The sequence below is a fragment of the Pelecanus crispus genome, chromosome 9, assembly GCF_030463565.1.
Source record: "Pelecanus crispus isolate bPelCri1 chromosome 9, bPelCri1.pri, whole genome shotgun sequence".
Classification (NCBI taxonomy): domain Eukaryota; kingdom Metazoa; phylum Chordata; class Aves; order Pelecaniformes; family Pelecanidae; genus Pelecanus; species Pelecanus crispus.
The window spans coordinates 30,603,910-30,624,691 of NC_134651.1; the positions used below are offsets into that span (position 1 = coordinate 30,603,910).

Here is a 20,782-nt window from a genome sequence, read left to right on the forward strand (position 1 = left end):
CTGCATGCCTTGAAATACTAGTTAGGTACAACACTATTTCATCATTTCTGCTCCCAAACTCTGTCGGGTTGCCCTCCCACCCTTACACCAAAGCAAGAAGAATTACTTCTACACAGAGCTAAAATCAGCAAGTTGTAGCAATACAAACTCTTCAGAGGTGCAGAACAATGGCATACGGTGATCTGCAGCATGTGAATATGCAGCACGGACAGCCAGACATAAATACTGATGAGTTGTACACACACGCATGCACACAATCACCTCCGTAAAGCTTTCTCAATGGTGCGACTCCTTCTATGTCACACACTTCTCACAGGAAAGAAAAAAAAAAAGCCCTTCTCAAATTTAGCCTGTTTAAAGCTGCCAACAAAATTTGATTCCATGTGCTATCAATGGACATATTATTGCTTGTAGTAAATTGGAAAAGATTTGGACCTATACAAGAGATTTGCTTGCAAAGCACAAAGGTCATCAGTGGCCCCCAAGCAGTTTTACAAACTGATCATTGCAGCTGGTACTTCCTGCACCCTCCAACACCAGCAGTCAGCTACAATCTACAATACTCTGCAGTTCTAAACATGCATCATACCAACCTCTAGAAAACACAGTTGGTGTCTTCTCTGACTCATATTTAAATACACAAGAGCAGTCAGCATAAAGAAGTGTTACAGTTAATTTTACAAAATTCATCACATTCATCTTTGCTTGTTCACCTGAAAAATGGGTGACCTGGGCTGTAATGGCAAAGGGCAGCAGTGCCTAATCCTCTTACCACCCAAATGTCAACAGAAAAAGAGCTGACATTATTGCAGAGGTATTTTACATGCCCAGCGGAGCAGACACATTCTCACTGGATTTTCAGGCTGCCAATGACCTACCTTGCCCATGGTGAACCTGACTAAAGTGTTTAAGAATCCAGTCTTTACATCTTGCACCTCTAATTGAATGTAAAGTTTACAATTGAGTGTCTTTAAGAAGTAATAAAGCAGCTCTTGGGATTTCTTCCAAGCAAACGCTGACTCAAAGGCTCAGTACAAACTCACAGTGTTACATGGGAACATCAGCCCATTCCAGGCACCCAGCCAGTCACTGACAACTCCCTAGATCTTCTCTTGAAGTTACATGCTGCACAATCACTTTCTTTGCTAACGTATCCTGACTATAACCTTGTTCTATAGCCTCTCTTGCTAACTATGGTCTTCAAATTAGTTCTGACAAATGCTGTCCTTAACTTAGCGAGTATCGTAAAATCGATAGATTATTTCCAGTCTACTGGTGCTCCAGATGCAATGCTACCTACAAAAAACATACAACTAATTCTTCCAGCAGGTGATCCAAACCAGCTGTGTTCTCAAACAGAAGATTGACGAAGGTGGGCTGCAGACTGCAAAGTCTCCAAGCTTTCCATACCGTGAAGTGAGGTAGCAACAAGCAGCCTTTGAAGCAGCACTATCTCTGTATTTTTCCTTAGTATTAAATCCCATTTCCACACAATTTAGTGAGTGAACTAGAGGCTTCTCTGCAGCAGTAGCAGAAGAAAAGAGATGGTAAATAAATAATGAATAATAAGAACAACTACGCCAATAGTTTTGCAAAGTTCTCCTTTTTGGTACCAGCACTGAGCACTGCTCGTTTTCAGGTGGAGAGAAATACAAAACACTTCAGTCTCTTTGTGACCTCAAAGTCCAAGTGACTTCTGCACAATCTGCTTGGCAATTTTGTTAAATTGTTCTCTATCTTCCCGCCACATCTTGGAAGCGTCTACATTGGCTCCACTTTCATCATTTGGCTCTGAAACGAGAAACACTGAAAGATAGGTGGGCAGGCAGGCAATGGAGCAAGACCCTTTCACTTTTTCAATACTGTCTCTATACTGCCACTTCCCTGTGGCTTTGGCATACTTCCCCTGCTTGGGACTAGAGAAACACCACTAAAGAAAATCCAATGACAGCTGCTGGATTCCCGAACAGTTCCGATTTAACTGATCACAAGAGAGTATCACAGCAAGGTCATGTTTAGGTAAGAAACAAGTGGCAGAGGAGAGAGACTGTCTTTTGTTTGTGCTTTCAGCAGTTGAGTCCCAGCATGCACATGGAACAACACAATACGGCACCACCAGTGCCATCAAGGATTTTTATAACTGCACACTGCTCCCTGCAAAATGTTTTTTCTGGTTCTGCGGCTTCACAAACACAAAGCCCTCCCAACCAGGCCACCCAAACAGGCTCTGACACTCTTTGGGATGGCTTGTTCTATTAAAAAACAACAAAACAAGCCAAGAAAACCCATAGAATGCTTTCATTTCTGCAACATCTTTCATCCAAGGATTTTGGAGCACTTCATAAAGTACATTTAAGCCCCTGTGACTCCAACGCTTCATTCTGTGCAGAGGTAAGCTTTAGCAGGCTCATGGTCAGCATACAGCAGGACAACTGTCACAGGATTACACAAGTCACTAAGACAGATTGTACTCTACCCATTTTGCTTCACACACTAGTCCAAATCCACCCCAGCCCAGTTCACGGCAGACATCTTGGGATCATGCCTTTCTCGACACAATGCTGATGGTCCTCCCTTAAAAGTCAGTAGATATCCAGGTCACCCAGTTTGGCAATCTTGGGCTTACACTATCTGCAAAGCCAGAGCCAAAAGTTTGCGAGCAGCCTGAAAGAAGCCGACCACTGATGTTTTAGACTAATTCCTCCAAAAGCCATGGGAAAGGCAGAGAACAAGAGAGACCAGGTGACTCCCACACTAACCAGTCTAGGTAAGGCTGCACCACAAACCAAGTTCTTGGAGGCCACAGGAAGCCCAGTGAGGTACTGTTTGTACAGCTTACCAACAGTAGATTACTATTCTGAAGCTAAAACGGTCCCATATAAGAATCTGTTGCTTGCTCTTTGATCAACTTTGCTGCTTCTAAACCCTCCGAACTGTCTAAAATCTTTTATCATTCAAAACTCTTTTAAGGGACATGGGTCTGCCCTTTTCAGGCAGTTCAGTGGCTCTGTTCACTACATGGAAAAGGATCCACCTTTCAGGGAGCTGTACATGACAGAGCTAATCCACAGCCCTTGCTGGATTTAGGGAAAAACATTTAAAAGGCTGCACAAAAAGTTTTTCACCTCACCCCTCTTCTCAAGAAGCCTTCCACTGAACCAGAGATGGCAGAATGGGGTACATTCCCAGGCTGGCACATAACAAACAGAAACGGAGGGTGCTGGCTTGCGAATCACAGAGGCCATGGACTTCAGTTTACCATACTGGTTAGATCTGGCTAGTAACCCTTCACCTGCTAAAGCCAAATCCAACACAGGCTGCAATCAATAGCTTTAAGACACAAGAGCTGAACAGACATCATAGCAAATACAAAGATGGAGCACAGGTTTTGTGCAGGAGCAGTGACCAGCCGAGCCTCTGGATCCACCTGACCATCACCATCTGCTTGGTTGCTGCTGACCTGGAAGGAAAGCAGTGCAGTCGCTTGCAAAGCTGAAACACCTGTTTACTACTTTGGTCTTATATTTTCCAATTATTTTCAGAGATCTGGTTTATTAATAAATAAATACTAGGGCTTTAAGAACTGTGGCTTCTGCTGAGCAGCCTTAAATGTCCTTTGCTCCCTTAACAAATCAAACAGCAAGAAGCAGCTCTAGCTAACTCCATAACTGCTATCTGAGCTACTGCTAATAAAACAGCAGTCCTTACCTGCCAGCATGCTAACAACCGACAAGAGGATCTTCTCCACACTCTGCACGGGACTCCACCGCTCAGCACTGCTCTCATATCCCATAGGATCATCCCCAGGAGCATGAAGAATAGAGATGCAAACTCTCCCATCTGGGTAAACTGGACAAGAAGTACAGGGCATTGATTGTTACTCAGTGGAAACACCTGGCCTCTCTAGATCTTTAGCACAGATGAATGTTTAGCCTTGGCCTTTGTATGACTAAAGCTAAACCCAGTTTTAAATTTCCTCTTCCAAAGGCAAGAGGACACAAAATCTGAAAGACAAAAATCTAGCAAAAATTTCCTTTAAGCAAAAAACTTGGGTCATCCTTCTCCAACAGAAGCCTGCTGGGAGCACTTGTGTCATTTAATAACCAGTGACAGACTCCATGGAAAAAATAAAGAGATGCAGCCTGGTGGAACAAGGCAATTATTTATGCACAGACACAGCTCCAAGTAGGTAACCAGTCCTACTGAAATCGAAGGGTAACAGTCACACAGCACTGAATGCACGTTGGAGTCCTCCGCTGGACCATGACCATAAAAAGAATTAAGCAAACTTGCTCTGCTGCAGCAAGGAGGGAAAAGTGGTATGTTATAAACAATATAATTGATCTTATTTTGAACATTACTGAGGTGCAACCGGAAGAGTTCACACTTTAGTTTTGCTTAAAGCTCAGCTGCATTAAAGCACATGGAAACAAGGTAGCCTACCAATTAAGGATACAGACACCCTCCCCTCCTACCTTTAGCATAAGCAAAGCATAGAATCTGCAACAGTAGAAATCATCTTCACAGACACTGGACTCCACTGACTTGATAATGAGGCCAGAGAAAAGTTGAAGAGGCAACACAAAGAGAATGGAGTTTGAAACACTGCTTTAGCAACATGGCCTAATTCTGCAGCCCCCCAAGGAATGACAACTTTAGCCCAGTACTTTCAGTGCTTCTATTCCTCGGGTGACCAAACCTGTGCCATTGCCAGGAAAACAAGACAAAAACAAATGGAGGGAATGACCGCTGGAAGCAGTTGTGCTGATTTCCAGTTCCTTCCATTTACCCAGCTAATGTCTGCACAAGCCTGCAACACGTAAGCGCTTTGGAAGACTTTTATTTACATCCCCTCCTGCAGCCCCAGGCTGGGGACTCAGGCTGGTCTAGCCGTACCTGGAAGAGATGAAAACAGCACGTGCTGAATCAGCACTTCCCCTTGCAAGTTAGGAACACACTAGTAGAAGGTATGTCACTTGTAAGTTACTCTAATGTTTTTATGCAGTGTGTCATTTAAAACAGCTGGGCCACAGCGGCACAGTCAAGACAGCAGAGGCTGATTCCAGGAAGACATATGCATCTTCACACTTTGTCACTAAGTGCTAATGCAAGACTTGCCATTAATCACTACTTTGAAGTTATCTTTGCCAGAGCGTCCATGAACATAATTTTATTTTAAGAGAAGATAGCTCGGTGGTCTCAATTCCCCCTGTACATAACACAAACTGCAAAGACAAGGTAACACAGCAGACTTTTTAAACATTTTCCTTGCAATTCCTCACAGGTAGAGGAATAAGCACTTAAAGAAGAGAAAAAGCACAGCACGGCCACCCATTTCTACAGCCTTTCTGGGTATAATCAGACCATCACAATCGCACCTGAGAAGAAAGATTCAGGTGTCTACTTTTGGTGATCTCAACTTTAGATTAACACGACCCACAGTCACAGGACTTTAAAGAGCTGAGCTGATCATCCAGTATGTTCCAGTTAACCCCACCAAGGAAGCGCCCGCATGTAGAACCATTCTGTAAGACAAGAGTCAGGCAGTTTGTGCTTCTCCGCACCCTACTCCTAGCCATGCTGCACACAAAGCAGCTGCAAGCAGTGAACCTCAAGCCTAGGCCAGAACTGGAGCTGCAGCATATTGTGTGGACATGGATTTGTTCATGGAGACGAATCCTGCCAAGAAGTTTGGGTGAATTAGTCCAGCTGGAGCAAGGTGCTGATGCGGCTACACTTCTTCCAGGTGCCAAATGCTGCACTGCTGCAGACATCAGAGCTTCAGAGGTGATACTACACTGCCTTGGGCACATCCGCACAGTTCTACACTGTGACATGCAGGTGTGTCCTCCACAGGAGAACAGAAAGATGAGCTTGCTTGTGGATTAAATGGGCAAGAATCTGCATCAGTGGTGTTCTGAGAAGGGAAGAACAGAGGATCTTCAAGAAATTGCAAAATTCCTTGGGATAGGATGAGATAAATCTGTTCCCAGCCAAGATTAAGATTTATGTCATGCAAGTGCAGGAATGTCAGCTGGGAAGGAAACACTAGGCAGGAGGGCACCATTTTCCTTTTATTGCTCTCAAGTGGCAGAGACCTAATAGCCTAGAATACAGATCCAGCCCATCAAATCTGGGTGATGATAAACAATCTTTACACAATCCATGTTGATTTAGCAGATGTCATAAGCAACAATTTTACAAAGAATGCCAAGGCTGATTCCAGAAAGTAGAGCTCTAGGCTGTGAAAGGGGGCTTTAAGGTTTTTACCTGTCCAAGGCTCAAACTTGTTAGCTGACTTCTTGTTACTTCAGTTACTTCCACTGAAAAGTCTTAAGATAATATTGTCACCATCAGAATTGCAGAGAAAAAGCCAGCAAAGTCTTAATATTAAAATGCCTGCAAATGTGTCATCTGCTTGGACACAGCACTCTGTATTTCAGAGAGATCACATCAGAAATGTGAGCAAACCCATGACTTAATGGGGAAGAAGCCATGCTGCCAAATAAAGCTGCATCCAAACTTTGATGAATATGAACAAATTTTTACTCATTAAAATAACACAAAACTACCTAAATACAAGCCACAGAGCAAGACTGGAAAGAGTCTGTATCAATTCACTAAATCTCACATCACGTACAGAAGATTTATCTTTAAACTATTAATACAATAGTTACAAGTATTCCTGGAGTGATCTTAAAGGCAGTGAAATTGTTGGAATCTTTATTGGACTGTTCATGACCAAAAGGTATATGAGGAATCATGTGATAAAGTGACACTGTGACAGAACAAAACTGTTGGACAGCTGAACACTCCTACTGCATACTCAAGGTTGGAAAGGGAGAGAACCACCCTTGGTAAAGATGCCAGCTCTTCTGCTGCAAAAGTTTGGTTTTAAGGTACACATACAACCCACTCCCCCATACGTCCTGCTGCATCAGACTCACTGTTTGGATGGAACATCTCGCATGTGAACCTCATCTTCGGAGGACTTAACGGGTAGTCGAGTGGAAAGCTTAGAATAGCAGGGAAAACCCCATACTCGAAACAGGTGTCTTCAGGACCCCTAGAAACAGATAAAAAGCTATTCACCAGAGTTTTAAATAGTGCTTTTACCCAAATTCTTGTCTAATGAGACATTTGATGTTTGGGTTATATCATCTTCTCCAGAAAACAAAGAGTTAACGCACTGTTACCCCACACCTCATAAACTTAAATCCAAATATGGGGTTTGGGAGGGAAGGGGGAAATCAAAGCTTGCACACTAAATTACTAGGAAGGTCACAACACTGCTTAATTAGCAGGGTGTGTCTGCATATAATTGGAGTATCTGGCTCCAAGGCATGTTCCAGGATTTGAGTGTCTGCACGTTAAGAGAAAGCAGAGGCAGGTGTGGGACTGCTGTGCCTTTGAAGATACTGTTATGCTGCACAAGACAGAGATGTCAAATGCTGTAGCTCAAAAATAATTTATAAAACCTATGGAGATTCAAATTGCCAGTATTGAGCATAACCACACATAAACGCTTATCACTATCTGATGCAAAAAACACATCAATGTTTTGTAAAAATAAAAACACAGCTCAGGGACCACAATTGCTAGATGCAGGACAACGATGTTTCTTTGCAGACTTAAGGTATTTAGTTTGCACTCCCTCAAGTGCACACGGAGAACAAATGGCTTCATCAGGGTTCTTGTAGAAACATTTCCTTATTGTGTTCATCATCTAGTTCAAAGTGCAATCAAGTCGAGAATATAAAGACAACTGTTCTACCCTCCCTACATAAAACATTTTTGGAAGGTGAGCAAAAAAGTTTATTACACGTGATTTATTCAAACTGGATGAACCATCTGGAAGTTACAACACAAACACGATCTCCCCTGATTGGAAAGATCACGAAACAAGCTTCATCACTGAAAATCTTAGCCAAGGAAACCTCACGTATTTAGGAAAAAGCTCCTCAAACAAAGATCATACTGTCTGGGAAATAAGGTTTAGGAATATATTCATGCCTCCTCCTCCTCCCAATCCACGTTCTCCATGCCAAAAAGAACACAGAAGTTCAAGGACTCCTAACAGTTAAGACTGCAGTTGGCAACGTACAGAAAAAGAAAAATGAGACCAGCAAAACCTAAAGCCCTAGGACGCTCCCTCTTAAACTTTGGGATTCAAAAGACTGAGCTGGTAGATAAACACAAGAACTACATGATTTAAACCTGAATATTGGCACTGGCAGGTAAGATTAGAGAAATGCATCAACATACTGCAAGAATGAAAGCTCAACCATTTTGTTCACTTTCTGGCCTTTTCCCTAAATTTAGTCAGGATTCAATTCACATCTGAGAGTAAACTGAATGCATTTTTTCATTAACATTTTAATTCCAGCTGCATTTTAAAGGCTTATTGTTGAACTTCTAAGAGTATGTACATACATGCAATGAAAAGCTGGTGGGTGTCTTATGTTCTGTTTTGAGAGCAAACACACAGCCTTAAGGGCTCTTCTGTCAAATAGGTTAACCCAACATGCTCCATTTTAGGCCCTGTATTATGTGAGCAAAATGCTTTTGTTTTAGCCATTCATTGGTGCCAGGATCAACTTCAAAGAAATTGCTAAAGTTAATCCAAGACAGCATTTGCAACTACAAAACACTCAGGAGGCTGCAACATTTAAACTTGACAGCATTACTTTCAGTTCAAAAAGGACATCGGCTGGGCCAGAGAGGTAAAGAGCACAGCACCTTTTGCAATCACACCACCTGCTCTGCAAAGATTTTGAAGTATACCATATTGTATACCAAGTATACCAGTTGAAAGACTCTGTGCCTTATGCCATGATCTCGTCTGAGCTGCTATGCTAGTTGAAGTCCAAACTACCCAGTATTCAATTAGGGTTTCTCCAAGAAACACCCAGCCCATGCAGTGGTGACACTAGGCCCACTCAACAAAGAGCACCGAACCAACAGGCCAGTTGCCTTAAGCAGCTCCCATACCCCAGGAAAGACAAAGCACTTGCCATCACTAACCATGTGCACACAAAGGGCACTCATTCTGCACAGGCTGAGGCATATAACTCTTAAAAAACCCCTTGTCCTAAACCTGCTCCTTCTAAGATTCTTTATAGCCAGCAGAGCAGGCAGCCTCTCCATCTTTTTCTGCACATGATACTATTCTACAGACTTCCTAAAGCATTGAGGAGTGGACATCAGTTCTCCTCCAGCCATTACATGGCATTAAATGACTTGCTAGACAACCAGACTGTTTAGTTGTGCGAGAGGTGTTATGAACAACTCTGTTGACATAAGACATAGCATGAAAATAAGGAGCTCTGAGCAACATGAGCTGCCTATTACTTAGGCAAGGGGAAGAAAAGGATGGCAGGTATCCGCCAAAATAGGAGGGAAAAGCACACTGACAAGAACAATTAATTCTATAATCGTAACTTCATGTACATTTGTAAATGGCTTCTTATTTGTAAAAAGATGCTGGAAAAAGACCAAAACCCAGACATCAGATGCCGAAAAGGGGAATTCCATGCTACACAGAAGTCACAAGCCTAATTATAGATCTAATTACCTTTCTAGACAGGTTTTTGATAAGTTGACTTAAATTTATAATGTTTAGTTTTCAAGCAATCTTTAGCCTAATAAAGTTCTTAACAATTACATGGTTTTGTGTCTCTTGGGGATAAACTTTAATAGCAGTACACACTTGTATATGCCAACCAAAGATGGCAAAATTTGGTCTTGAAATGTTAAATTCACGAACTTGCACAACACAATGCAGCCTACAGGACCTCACGCAGAGCTAAGGAATTGAGCAACGTTATGGTAAACTCTCTTGACATGCTGGGGCTATTTATCATGATGAGTAAGTCACCCTGTTGCAAAGATTTGGCTTTCATAAATACCCTAATTCAACTACTGTTTGATGACTTATTGAAAGGGTGCATTTTACACCAGGCTTAAAACCTCCCCTGTTCAGAAAGGTTACCACATTGTATTTTCAGTTTTGGATCTATTACACTCCCTTTGGGAGCGTAGGAACTGTTCTATCATTCAGACATGTCAATACAGCCTTAACCTTTGTGTGTTTAACATTTATCCAGCACTGCTGCTGCAGGCAAAAACACTGGAAATAGAAATTATTATTACCGTTATTTTGAAAGGCATTATTTTATACTCGAGCCAAGTGCTTATGTCAATCTCTGTAACATTACCCAGCCCACCTCTGACCTGATAAATGGGTGATGTCTTCTGCCTCTTAGGTCTCATTTTTTTGTATTTATTTGCCATTACATGTGCTCTAGCTCTATATAAATTGGATGAAGGAAAAAAAAAAAGTGTTCTGTTCGCTTCATTATTATGCTACTTACTTACCTTTTGCGCCTCATCTGTCTAAAAATTTGAAGCCAACTTCACTTTAATTTCATCTGCACTTCTTTCTTTCCCAGAATCTCACACAACACATTTGAGATTACAAAACGTTCAAGAAGATTACACAGACAAATATAAACAAGTCATTTAGCTTGCTTTCCAAATGTATGCAAACACTTCTACTAATAGAGTTTTGTAAAGAGATGAAAATAACCAAACATGTTTAGGGTAAACATGTCTCTATTGTACCACAGCTTCAGAATTTAGCAGATCTTAAAATATAATTTGATTATGACACACACGATACAGAAACCAAAATTAAAGCACCTCCGCCTCTCATTTTGTGCTGACAAAGACCTGAAGCTCAATACTCAGCACTTTAAAGGTCTTTCAAGTCTGCAGGCAGCTCCTCTGCTGTTTAAGAATTTGTTATGGGACATCTATTTTCTAGGTAATGAATCAAATCCAAAAGTACTTCTGTGTGTCCCCCATGAAAGCTCTGCTCAACCACACAATCTCTGCTATGACAAATGATAGGCAGGAATTTCCTTCCATATTCCAAGAAGTGCATTAAATCCCCTGGGATTCCTACACTCCAAGCAATGCACATCCATCTGAACTGAAATTTGGTACATTACAAAGCACATGTTTCAGAAGACTCATAACTATCCCACGTGCAGAAAGAGAAAGCGTTAAGACATTGCAGCCAAAATCTTTGGTGTCAGGCAACAAATTACCTACTTCCATGCCAAGTGTTTATTTTCAGGGGACTGAGCTACCAGGAACCTGTTCATCACAGGATAAATTGCTGCACATAAGCAGAGGCATTTGCCAACTCTTCATATCAATCAGCAAACAAAAAAACAAAAAAAAGGAGGGGTAATCCAAACCTCCATTTACCAAGGCCTAAAATAACTCAGATGCTCACGCTTGCCATAAAGTAGGATCACTCATGCAGCCAGCTTGTGTGGAATAGGTGATATGCTACAGCTCGGAATGCTTTTGTATTGGGTTGCATGCCTGATCCCAAGAGACAGAAATCTTGTTTTTCATCCCTAGTCAACAGCTAGGAAAATTCTGCCACCCACACTAGTTGAGAATCTCATAAGTCAGCACTGGTGGTTGCTGTGAAAACCTGCCAAGAGCATAGCAGACATGGTGTGAGTTGGGCCACAGCCACCGCCTGCTGCCCCCAGTGTCCTCTGGGACCCCCTGGGCATCACTGAAGGAAAGGAAACCACCAACTCTTAGTAAAGGAATCTTGAAATACAGAGCCTGGATCTACCCTAACAACAGACCATCAGCTTCAAGACAGACTTGGCAGTTTGGAGCTTCTTCATCTTTTAATTCTGTAGCATTTGCATACATTGTCAAACCCGAGTGACAGACTTTCTTTTCCTCTCCCCTACCATTTTAGAACTTTATTTTGTAAAAGTCACCATTTATTCCATGTACTCAAAGTTCCCAAATAAGAGTACAGCACGAGTAGGAGAGTACAAGCAAGAGAGAAGACAACTTGTAAGATACTGGGCAAGAAGATTTTGTCTTTTCATGGCAAGTTTTGCTACAAACAACTGTAACCCATCAGTTCAGGAGTGGAAGGGGGAGGACACAGCTTTGTAAAGAAGTCTTTGTCACCCCCCAAAACACAACAGGTAGAGATCAGATATTCAACAACAGAAGAGCTTTCTACACAGAACTACTGCACCCAACATCTTTACAACACCAGCCAATTCATGAAGTGTGAAGAATTTAAAAATAATTTTTTTAAAAAATTTGAATACCTTCTCAGATCAATCCCCTTCCAAAAAAAATTTGAGCAGTAAGTAAACTAATTTTAGACATTGATTTTTTTCTCCCGTCACTGATAACCTGTGTATTTTGCTCCACTTAAAACATGAGAAAAACCTGTCCTGTACTTGCAGTTGAGTAATGTTCCCAACAGGTTTGTGTGATCTACAAGCAATTCATTGTTTCCTACAGTGCTTGTATATACAACATATACCCAAGGGAGCCCAAATGAGGATTCCTGTCAAATATGCAAGTTACTTATGCTGAATGTTGTTTATTATAGTGACACCTGTACAACAAATGATCACTTAAGTCCCAATGTTGCCTCTGTCACACTGTTTAAATTCCAAATATAATTCCCTGTTTAGGTCAGAAAAGAAGTTCCCAGCCAAAGGCAGGCCAAGGTCAACGTCATGCAGAACTGATATTGTTTTACATTCTTGTCTCCTAGAAGCTAATCATAGCATGTAAGTGCTGATTTCAGATACAAAATAGCATTAACTCACATAATCAGAGCTTCCCATTCAAAGAAGTTCTCTTCATTCATGGGTCCTATTAAGAAAAAACAAAACAATGCTTAGCACTACCTGAATGCAAAGCTACAACTTCACAGTGCACAAACCCTGCTCAGCTCCTCACCTGCTACTATCCCTTCTGGTGGGTTCAGGGTCAGCTCTGTAAAAACAAAAACACAAGGAAGGTTAACATGACCCACCAGCCCCAGCATTCCAGCTAGTGTTTGGGTGGCCACAGCTTAGCACAGAGGCCCCACCAGCAAACGCCCTTGGAGAAAAGCTTGAGGACACCATGGGAAGAGCCTTCCGGCCGTGCTTTACTGGGCAAAACTCCACTCCACAATGCCCAGTATCTCAATGCTGACAACTTAACTTCTTCATGCAAGACAGTTTTCTAGACAAAATTATTTGTCATTTTGTGCTTTTTCAGGGTCCCAAAACTAGTCTTCCCAGGGGCAGCAATATAAAACTGAGAAGGAAGAAAAAAATCTCTTTCCACAAAGCATGGGAAACACTTTCCTCTTGGAGCACTGCAGTATCTGCAGGTCCAAACTCAACAGCCTGAAGAGAAAACACGTTGTATTCCTGTAACATCTCTGCACCAGTTCAGACTTAACAGCATCTCAATACAAAACCCAAAATGACGCAAAAAGTTGGAGAAGGAGAAGCAAGAGAGATTTGACAAGCGGCTCTACTCCTTGAATTCAGTCTGACTCCCCCTGTGTGGCCTGGAAAATGAAAGTAAAAAAAGCAGCAGCAATAAAGCAGCCATGGTTGCACACCACAAGTTTGGGTCCATCAACCCTCACTTTCTGTAGGAAACTGGTACAATTCCCAATTCGTACAGTAACCTTCAGCATCAGTACCTCATTTCAAAGCCTGCTGAAGCCCAGCACTCTGTACGCTGATAAAATAATAACCAGTTTTTCTACTGCCTAGTGCAATGACCACCAACTTCCAGTTTCCACAGTCCTGCAGGGTGTTAGCAGCTGGAGATGCAAAGTTCAGCCATGCACAGGCAACCAGCGGACGTGCAATCCCTGGGGGGCTGAACACCAGCCCCACAGCTCTGGGCAAGACACAGGGCAGCTAGCAGGACTGGCAGCAGGAGGTGATGCTCCAAGGGTGTCAGACCAGAGGAGGTGATGGTAATTAGGCCAACTTAAGTAAGAGCTGCTTATCTAGAACAGTGTTTCCTAATCAATGGCCTGCAGACTACTAGTGACCTGTAACACACAAAACGCAGGCACAGGAAACACCACACGCATTCCCATACATGAAAACAAGCACAAACGCAGACCCGGGGAAGATGGGAAGTCACAAACCCATAAACGAGACTCTTGACCTAATCTGTTAAGCTATATGTGAAAATTGTGGGTAGCGCTGCACACATATTTTTTTGTCTTAAAACAGTTAAGTTACTGTTGGATTAAAAAACATGCCAAGATACACTGACAGGAAAGATGGCAAAACTCTTCAGTTCACTCACATTGCTATTAACTTTGGTACAGACCTCTCCAACTGAAGTTCAAAAAGCACAGCAGAAGATTGAAACTCAGCATTACGGTTTCCCATGACGTCCTGATCATTAAGGAGCAGGTTTTTCCAGCTTGATAGTGGGTCTCTAACAGCTTTTCTTGTTGATGTTTTTAGACAGAAAGAGGGAGACGTCAAACCCAGTAGCTCCTGGAATCATTTTGCTCCATCTTGTGGCTCTCTCTAAGAAGAAAATCCCTCTCATATTTCCCATGATTTGCCTTGAAAACCCCAGGAGCATTTTCATTTCAGACCCTGAGCTGGCAGACAGCCCTTGCGACTGCTCGGTGGCAGCATCTGCACGTCCCCTGCAATGGGCAGCCATGCTGAGGTGTGCTGTACAGCTCTCCACCCCCAAGGAAAACCGGGGTGACAGGAATTAAGAGCCAAACCCTGATGAGCAAAGGGTTTTTACAAGGATGGAGGTTCAATTCTCCACCTTGCTCAGCTCTCCCCTTGGAGATAGGCAAAAGAGGTTTCCATCCTTAAGGATCAGGCAAAGCAGTAACTGGGCAGTGCCGGGGCACATGAACTTTCATTTCTGAGTGGCTGTTACTATACCTGGTCACTGAGGAAGTTTAAAAACCCTTTTCCATGCGGATGGTCACATCCTACCACGTGATTTCTCTGGAGCCCTTCAAAGGCAAATTGGGAGCACAGCTTTTGGGAGCTACACAGCATGAATTGCCAGTAACTGACACAGCATCCGCTGCTTCAGTCTCCCCAGAGCCTCCAAAATAGGGTCATTTTAATGGAAAGTCAGGGGGAAATTTTTTCTGATTACTTTTAAGCGAGCAGCAAAAAGCATATAATCAGAGCATCTGTTTTAACCTTTCACTGCAGAATGACTTTCACAAGTCAGCTAGGCCAAATCGCCTCCTACTCCACTCTCCTCTGCCACTGCACCCCTCTGTGGCTGTTCTCCCAAGCAAGTCATGTGGCACAACAGGAGCACATCAGCAGATGAAACAGCCCACCCTCCACTCTCCAGGGGCATCCAGCCTGGGGATAACTTCTGGCTAGCCTGAGTCTGGCCTCCTGGCCTGCAAGACCCTTCTACATGCATGGTTTAAAGCTTTTCCAAGGAAAGCTCTCCTCCTCTGCAAGGGCCACGCCACACTGTCCTCTTGCCTGTCCACCCACGACAGCAGCATGCCAGCACACACCCACACCCCAGGCACCATCACCCAACGGCCTCAAACACTGATGTACCGTTTATGTCCCTGTGTGCACTATTTCCCAATGATAGCAAAGAGCTGAGCCCTCTGCCCGTGCTGAGCATGGACAGCATCCAACACGTGTTGATGAGGGAAATGGGGATCCTGAAGCTACGCCAGCTAACCTGAGAGAGGCAGCTTGCACAAACTGAGCGCCATGTCCCTCGATTCCCTTTCTCCAAGGGGCAAGACCACAGAAAGACTTTGCAGGAGGCCTTGATGCAGCAGGTCCTTGCCTATGGCTGACCGGTGACTGCAGGTCCAGGAAAGAACCTCCGAGGAGTGGAACCTTACAATCCATGGGACAACTGAGTTGGGAGCGGAGCTCTCAGACACAGAGGGGCCCTCCTGCCACGCTGGCACTACAGCTCTGTCACCCTCACCTGGAGCTGTGGGACCCCATGCCTGTGTTGGAGCGCAGCCCCCATTCTGCAGAGCATCACAACTTCCCCGTGCTACCAGTGGGCAGCTAACTGCTTTGGGGCAGGTAGAGCCAGGCCACCACCTTCCTGTGCAGGTATTCTACACAGTGCCAACTACCAGAGCTGCCATCAGCAGTAGCCATGGGATAAAGCAACCTCCCAACGTGCCCACAGAGTACCCTACTGCCAGGCAAGCCTTCAGGGTTCCTACAGAGCAAACACACAAGCATCAATGTCCTATTAAGGGATTCCAAGGGGTGGAAGGACAAGCAGTCAATGTGGGGAAAAAGGATAAAACAGAAAGCCAGAAAAGGAATGAGTTTTGAAAGAGGTAAAGTGGAAGGCCAAGAAAAGTCTGCAGAAAAAAAAGGGAGCAGCAGAGTCACGAGGAGAAGCTGAGGCTGGCAGCTGCTACTGGAAGGGAAGGTTGTGGTGATGTATAGGCACCAAGTCACCTATACATCACCACAACCACTTGGGCTGCCCCAGGGTCTGGGCAGTTGTGGGGAGCTCTCCACTCAGACACACGTGCTGGGTGCATGCTGGAGGAGCCCATGGTGGTGCAGCCCACCACCTGATTCAGAGCAACATCTCTCTTCAGCACTGAAGAGCATTTGGAGCAGTTTCCATCTTCACATCCTCCACGAGGCATCCTGTTCAGTTTGCAGGGTGGTTTTGCTGCACGCAGTCAGGGGATTTGCTTTGAAATCAAAATGCAATGAAGTCCCAGCTTGTAGCACCACAGCTAAACCTTACTGTAAACCTTTGCTTGTAAGCTGAGACCGAATGAAACGGAGCTGACACTAGAAGTGCAACACATCTGTTAGGAACTTGGGGCAGATTTGGGTGCACATACAATCAATGCCTCCCTTTTCATTCCACTGCTCATTATGGAGTCATTATAGGCCAAATATGCCTTGGCCAAAAGGAGGAGAACTGAAAACATACCTTCTTTTTAAAGCAGTTAGCAAAAAGACTGATCACATTCTTAAAAGAGAAGTTCAATGGTATGCTTTCTAAAAACTGTATCAATTTAGCGTATCTCCAAGGTGATTAAATGCACAAGACTCAGGAAATATTAAGGGCACGTACACACTTCAGTATCTGACAGCATCTGGACTGAGATGCTTGAAACCAGAATCTTGCTCTTTCTACTCTGCCAGAAATTCTGTTTCCTTCTCTCTTCTCTGACGTAGCATCCAATTGGTACAAGGCAGTTTGAGCTCATGCAGACACACAGTGCAGTGTGTGTCTGAGATATTTCCGAAGTGTCATGCTTCAGAAAGATCATTTTCAAAGCAGGTTTAACAGGGACAGCTGCAGAGGCCTACCACAAATGTTCATCCCTCTCGTTCCCCCGGAGAGAGCAGCTCATCACAACCCACCCCAACCACAGCGGGAGTTTTCTTGCAGCTCACACAAACTCTCTCCAAGCAACAAGGACAGGAAACATCAACTGAAGTGCTGCCAGATTTTGTTCTGTACAACAAAGGTGTATTTTTTCTTTGAATTCTGAAATCTCAGAATTAAGTTAAATCTCCTATTTTTAACCTGACAGCACTCCCAATGATACCTCTCAGCATTACAATCCACTGCTCTGTTACCTGTTTGTACCAGAAAGGAAATACAGTGCATACAAGTAGGCACTACAATACTTGCATCTCTACAGATTTAATACTTTCAAAATAACCCATTCTAGATTTAAAAAGTCCAGCCAGTGATCATGCAGCCAGGAAACAGTAAATGTAGAAAAAGATTTCCATCTCTTAGCTCTCACAAGCATAAGCTGCTATTGAGAGACTAATTTCAGGCTTTAATGCTATTAAATATTCTAAGTCTAGAATTAATAGCAAACATATGCTCTAACAGAAATTATGCCCTTTTTGATACCTGATTTTTTTTGAAAGTTTTACCTAAAGTAGTTCTGGCAGAGTAGAAAAATACTTGAATAAATATGAGACAACAAAAAGTCATCACACTCCAAACATGCAAACAAAGATCTAAATGAGGACAAAACCCCAATCCATCTCATCTGGCTGCCATAGCCACCTTCCCTTCCTTCTCCACAAGGAAGGGGAAACAGTGCAATTTCACAGCCTCTCCCAAAATGGAATAACGTATTTGGGCTCCAACAGGTAGAAACTCCTCACAACATCAAGCATTTTTCACATAAGGTAACAACAAACCTTTATTTAAAGATTTAAACATGTGTGCACACATACATAGAGAAAATCAAAGACCAAAACTAAAAAAAAAAAAGTAAGGAAAGAATTAGAAATCTGGTAAACAAAATACACCCACCAGCAAGGCACTGACTGCCAAACATCTCTGTCATGACTAGAAGTAACTAAAGGGAAGAGATAGAGAAGAACAAAGAGGAAAATGAAAGAAAAAAAAATTGTATGCACAAATATATACATAGATATATACAAGATTTCAGCCAAGGTGGGCAGCCAGGAGGAAGGGGTCATTTAAAGTCGTCTCCCCATTCCCATTCACCCAGGGCCACGCAGTGCTTACACTCACACTGGGAACACAAACCAGGAACACGCATCGTCAGGAGGGAGCTGAAAGTTCATGCAAAGCTGAACCTCAGACTACAGCCCTGTTCCAAGACAAGACTCTCTTTTTCTGCAAAAAGAGGCAGCAGAACTACCTATGACTAGGAACTATTTTTACTTTTCAAAATAACTTTTGCTGAAAATTTCTACAGGGCAAAACAGCTTCTGAAGAGCTACAACTAACTGCCCAATCTTTTGTGAAACACTAGGGAAGGGTTGTAGTTCAGGCTCGATTCCGAGTTTAGTAGCCAAGTTTGATGAGTGCACCCACTAAAGCAAAGTAACAACCCTGGATATGCACATACAGCACAGGGTAATCCAGGTGGCCACAGAAATAAAAGTCTGGCTTACTCTACTTCTGTAACTCAGGTTTCCAGAAATAAAAGCATTGTACACTTAGTCAGTGTAGATTACGTTCAATTTTTTACAACACTGTTTTATTAGAGTGAGGAAAGTATTTATAAAGGAAGATCACAAACAAGATGTTATTTCAGTTCATGGTAAGTGTTACTCTGGGTAACTATGTGGAGAAGATTCACGTAACCTCTGCCTGCAGCATTAAGTCAAATTATTCTTGATGCTATTTAATATCACTTTTTCCTACAGAACTCATTCATACAAGACATTCTAGTAGGATCTCAGAGCTTCTCAACAACAAAGGATCAAAAATGTGTTTTGGGACTAAGGGGATTTATGTAAGAGAACAGATAAAAGCAGAATCAAGTCTTTTTGCAGCTACGTTTCAGGTCAGTGCTTCTGGATTACAATAGAAAAATGCAAGTTTCTAGGACACACCATCAGCACAAGCTTTAATCACATAATGGCACTGGTGGCTGCCCCGAGCAGCTACCAGCAGCAGCCTGAGCGGCGGTGGGGCCCAGGCCAGCCCTAGCCCTCGCAAACACCTGCACGACGGTTCAGTTTAGAGACCTGTGCTCTGCAGAGCAGCCTGAGAATAAATGTGGTATTTTGTCAGGGAACATACATCTATAAATACTCTATTTTATAGATGGAGTCTTCCACTAATGACAGTAAAGTGACAAACAACTCCTCATCTCTGGCCAACCTCAGGAGCTCTGTAAATGACCTTCACTGGAGCAGGAGGCCAGTTCTTACAGCCTAATGCTATCCTTCACCTACCAAACACTTCTTTTTTCCCCCCCATTCTACTTCTTTGCCTTAAATAAAAGCCAGAACATCAGAGACCAAAAGCAACTAGGTAAACAAACAAACAAACAAAAACCCCAAAAGTATTTCTTGCCAAAAAAAGGCACCTTCAGACACCTTGCAAGCTCACCAGGGAGCAGTTCACCCACCCCGGGAGAAATGGGATGTCGCAGAGGGACCCAGCCGACAGCAGCACGTCCCTGCTCCCTCCAGTGGGATCGGCAAAGATCACACGCAGCTCGCTGCTCCCTGCAAGTCACATCTCACACAGATTTTTTAACCACCACGCTTCCGTTAAGGTCTTGACAAACACCTCTAATTATCTTTGAGGTAACAAAGCTCTGCAACAGAGGCTTCCGTGGCTGCATTTTGTTCCACCTGGAAAATTTAACCGGCAAAAAATTAAAAAGAACTGGCCACTTGCCCAGGATTCCCAGGCCTCCCCCATGACTAAGCTCCCCGTGCCACGGATTCCCAGACGTGCCAACCGCGCACAAACCGCCCCTCGGTGTCCCAGCCTACACAGCCGGGGCTCACAGCCAGGGTCGGTGCGCAGAATGGTTTCCCACCTAGGCATACAGCAACGGCGAGAACAACCTCGCAGCGGGAAGCGGTGCCACCCATGACTCCCCTCGTCCGCAGCCGCACTTCAAAGACCCCAGTGCCCCCCTAAGCCCCCGCCCCGGCGTCTCCGAGGGGACGCAGGGAGAGCTCTGCGGGTCGAGCGGAGCGGAGCAGCCGGCGGGGGCTGGGAAACCGTGGCCGGCGGGGCAAAGGGAGGCGCGCCAGGTGGAGGGAGGGAGAGAGGGAGGGAGGCCCGCGGCCTGCCCGCCGCCGTCACCACCCCTGCCCGGCCCGCGGCCTCCGGCCCTCCCGGGCTTTGAGAAGGATCCCGTCAGGAGGCGGCAGCGGCGGAGAAGACCAAGGAGTGCCGGGCCCCACCGCTTCCCCGACTCACGCTTGTACTCGGCCATCAGCCGCTTGAGCGCCGTCCCCGCCATAGCGCGGCCCCGCCGCCGCTCCCGGGCGGGCGGCTGGAGAGGAGGGCCGCCGCGCGCTCCTCCTCTGGTGCGCGCCCAGCCCTGCCAGCGCCGGGCGGGGCGGCGGGGCCGCGCATGCGCAGAGCGGCACCCGCCGTGCGCAGCGCCGAGCACCCCCGCGCAGAAGCGCTCAGGCCGGGCCGGGGGCTCGGCGGGGCC

The 20,782-nt window shown here is 44.4% G+C and overlaps 1 protein-coding gene across 8 annotated transcripts; it reads right to left on the reverse strand.

Annotated features, from left to right (window-relative positions):
* Positions 1 to 525: 525 nt before the first annotated feature.
* Positions 526 to 20,590, reverse strand: UBE2G2 (ubiquitin conjugating enzyme E2 G2). Of its 8 annotated transcripts, none has more exons than XR_012831309.1 (8): positions 20,542 to 20,590; positions 14,194 to 14,316; positions 12,805 to 12,840; positions 12,672 to 12,717; positions 6,948 to 7,066; positions 3,709 to 3,849; positions 3,131 to 3,460; positions 1,780 to 1,806 (listed from the first exon to the last, which is right to left on the reverse strand). XR_012831309.1 is itself a non-coding variant. In XM_075716518.1 (7 exons), exons 1-7 carry the CDS (start codon positions 20,582 to 20,584, stop codon positions 1,679 to 1,681), a joined length of 621 nt encoding a protein of 206 aa, XP_075572633.1. In that variant the 5' UTR covers positions 20,585 to 20,590; the 3' UTR covers positions 526 to 1,678. The 8 variants fall into 8 exon arrangements, 6 of the variants coding, with proteins under 6 accessions (XP_075572633.1, XP_075572632.1, XP_075572634.1 ...); XR_012831308.1 differs by lacking the exon at positions 1,780 to 1,806 and adding an exon at positions 1,815 to 2,631; XM_075716518.1 differs by lacking the exon at positions 3,131 to 3,460 and having other exon boundaries at positions 526 to 1,791.
* Positions 20,591 to 20,782: the final 192 nt, after the last annotated feature.

What these genes read in the sequence shown, in the direction of transcription:
- UBE2G2 (XM_075716517.1), bottom strand. Translation starts at nt 20,584, where the DNA reads ATGGCGGGGACGGCGCTCAAGCGGCTGATGGCCGAGTACAAGC. An exon ending in ACCAGAAGGGATAGTAGCAG is followed by an intron (nt 12,718 to 12,804) that starts GTGAGGAGCTGA and finishes TTTTCTTAATAG; the next exon opens with GACCCATGAATGAAGAGAAC. An exon ending in GGTTGTTAGCATGCTGGCAG is followed by an intron (nt 1,807 to 3,708) that starts GTAAGGACTGCT and finishes CCTATCTTTCAG; the next exon opens with TGTTTCTCGTTTCAGAGCCA.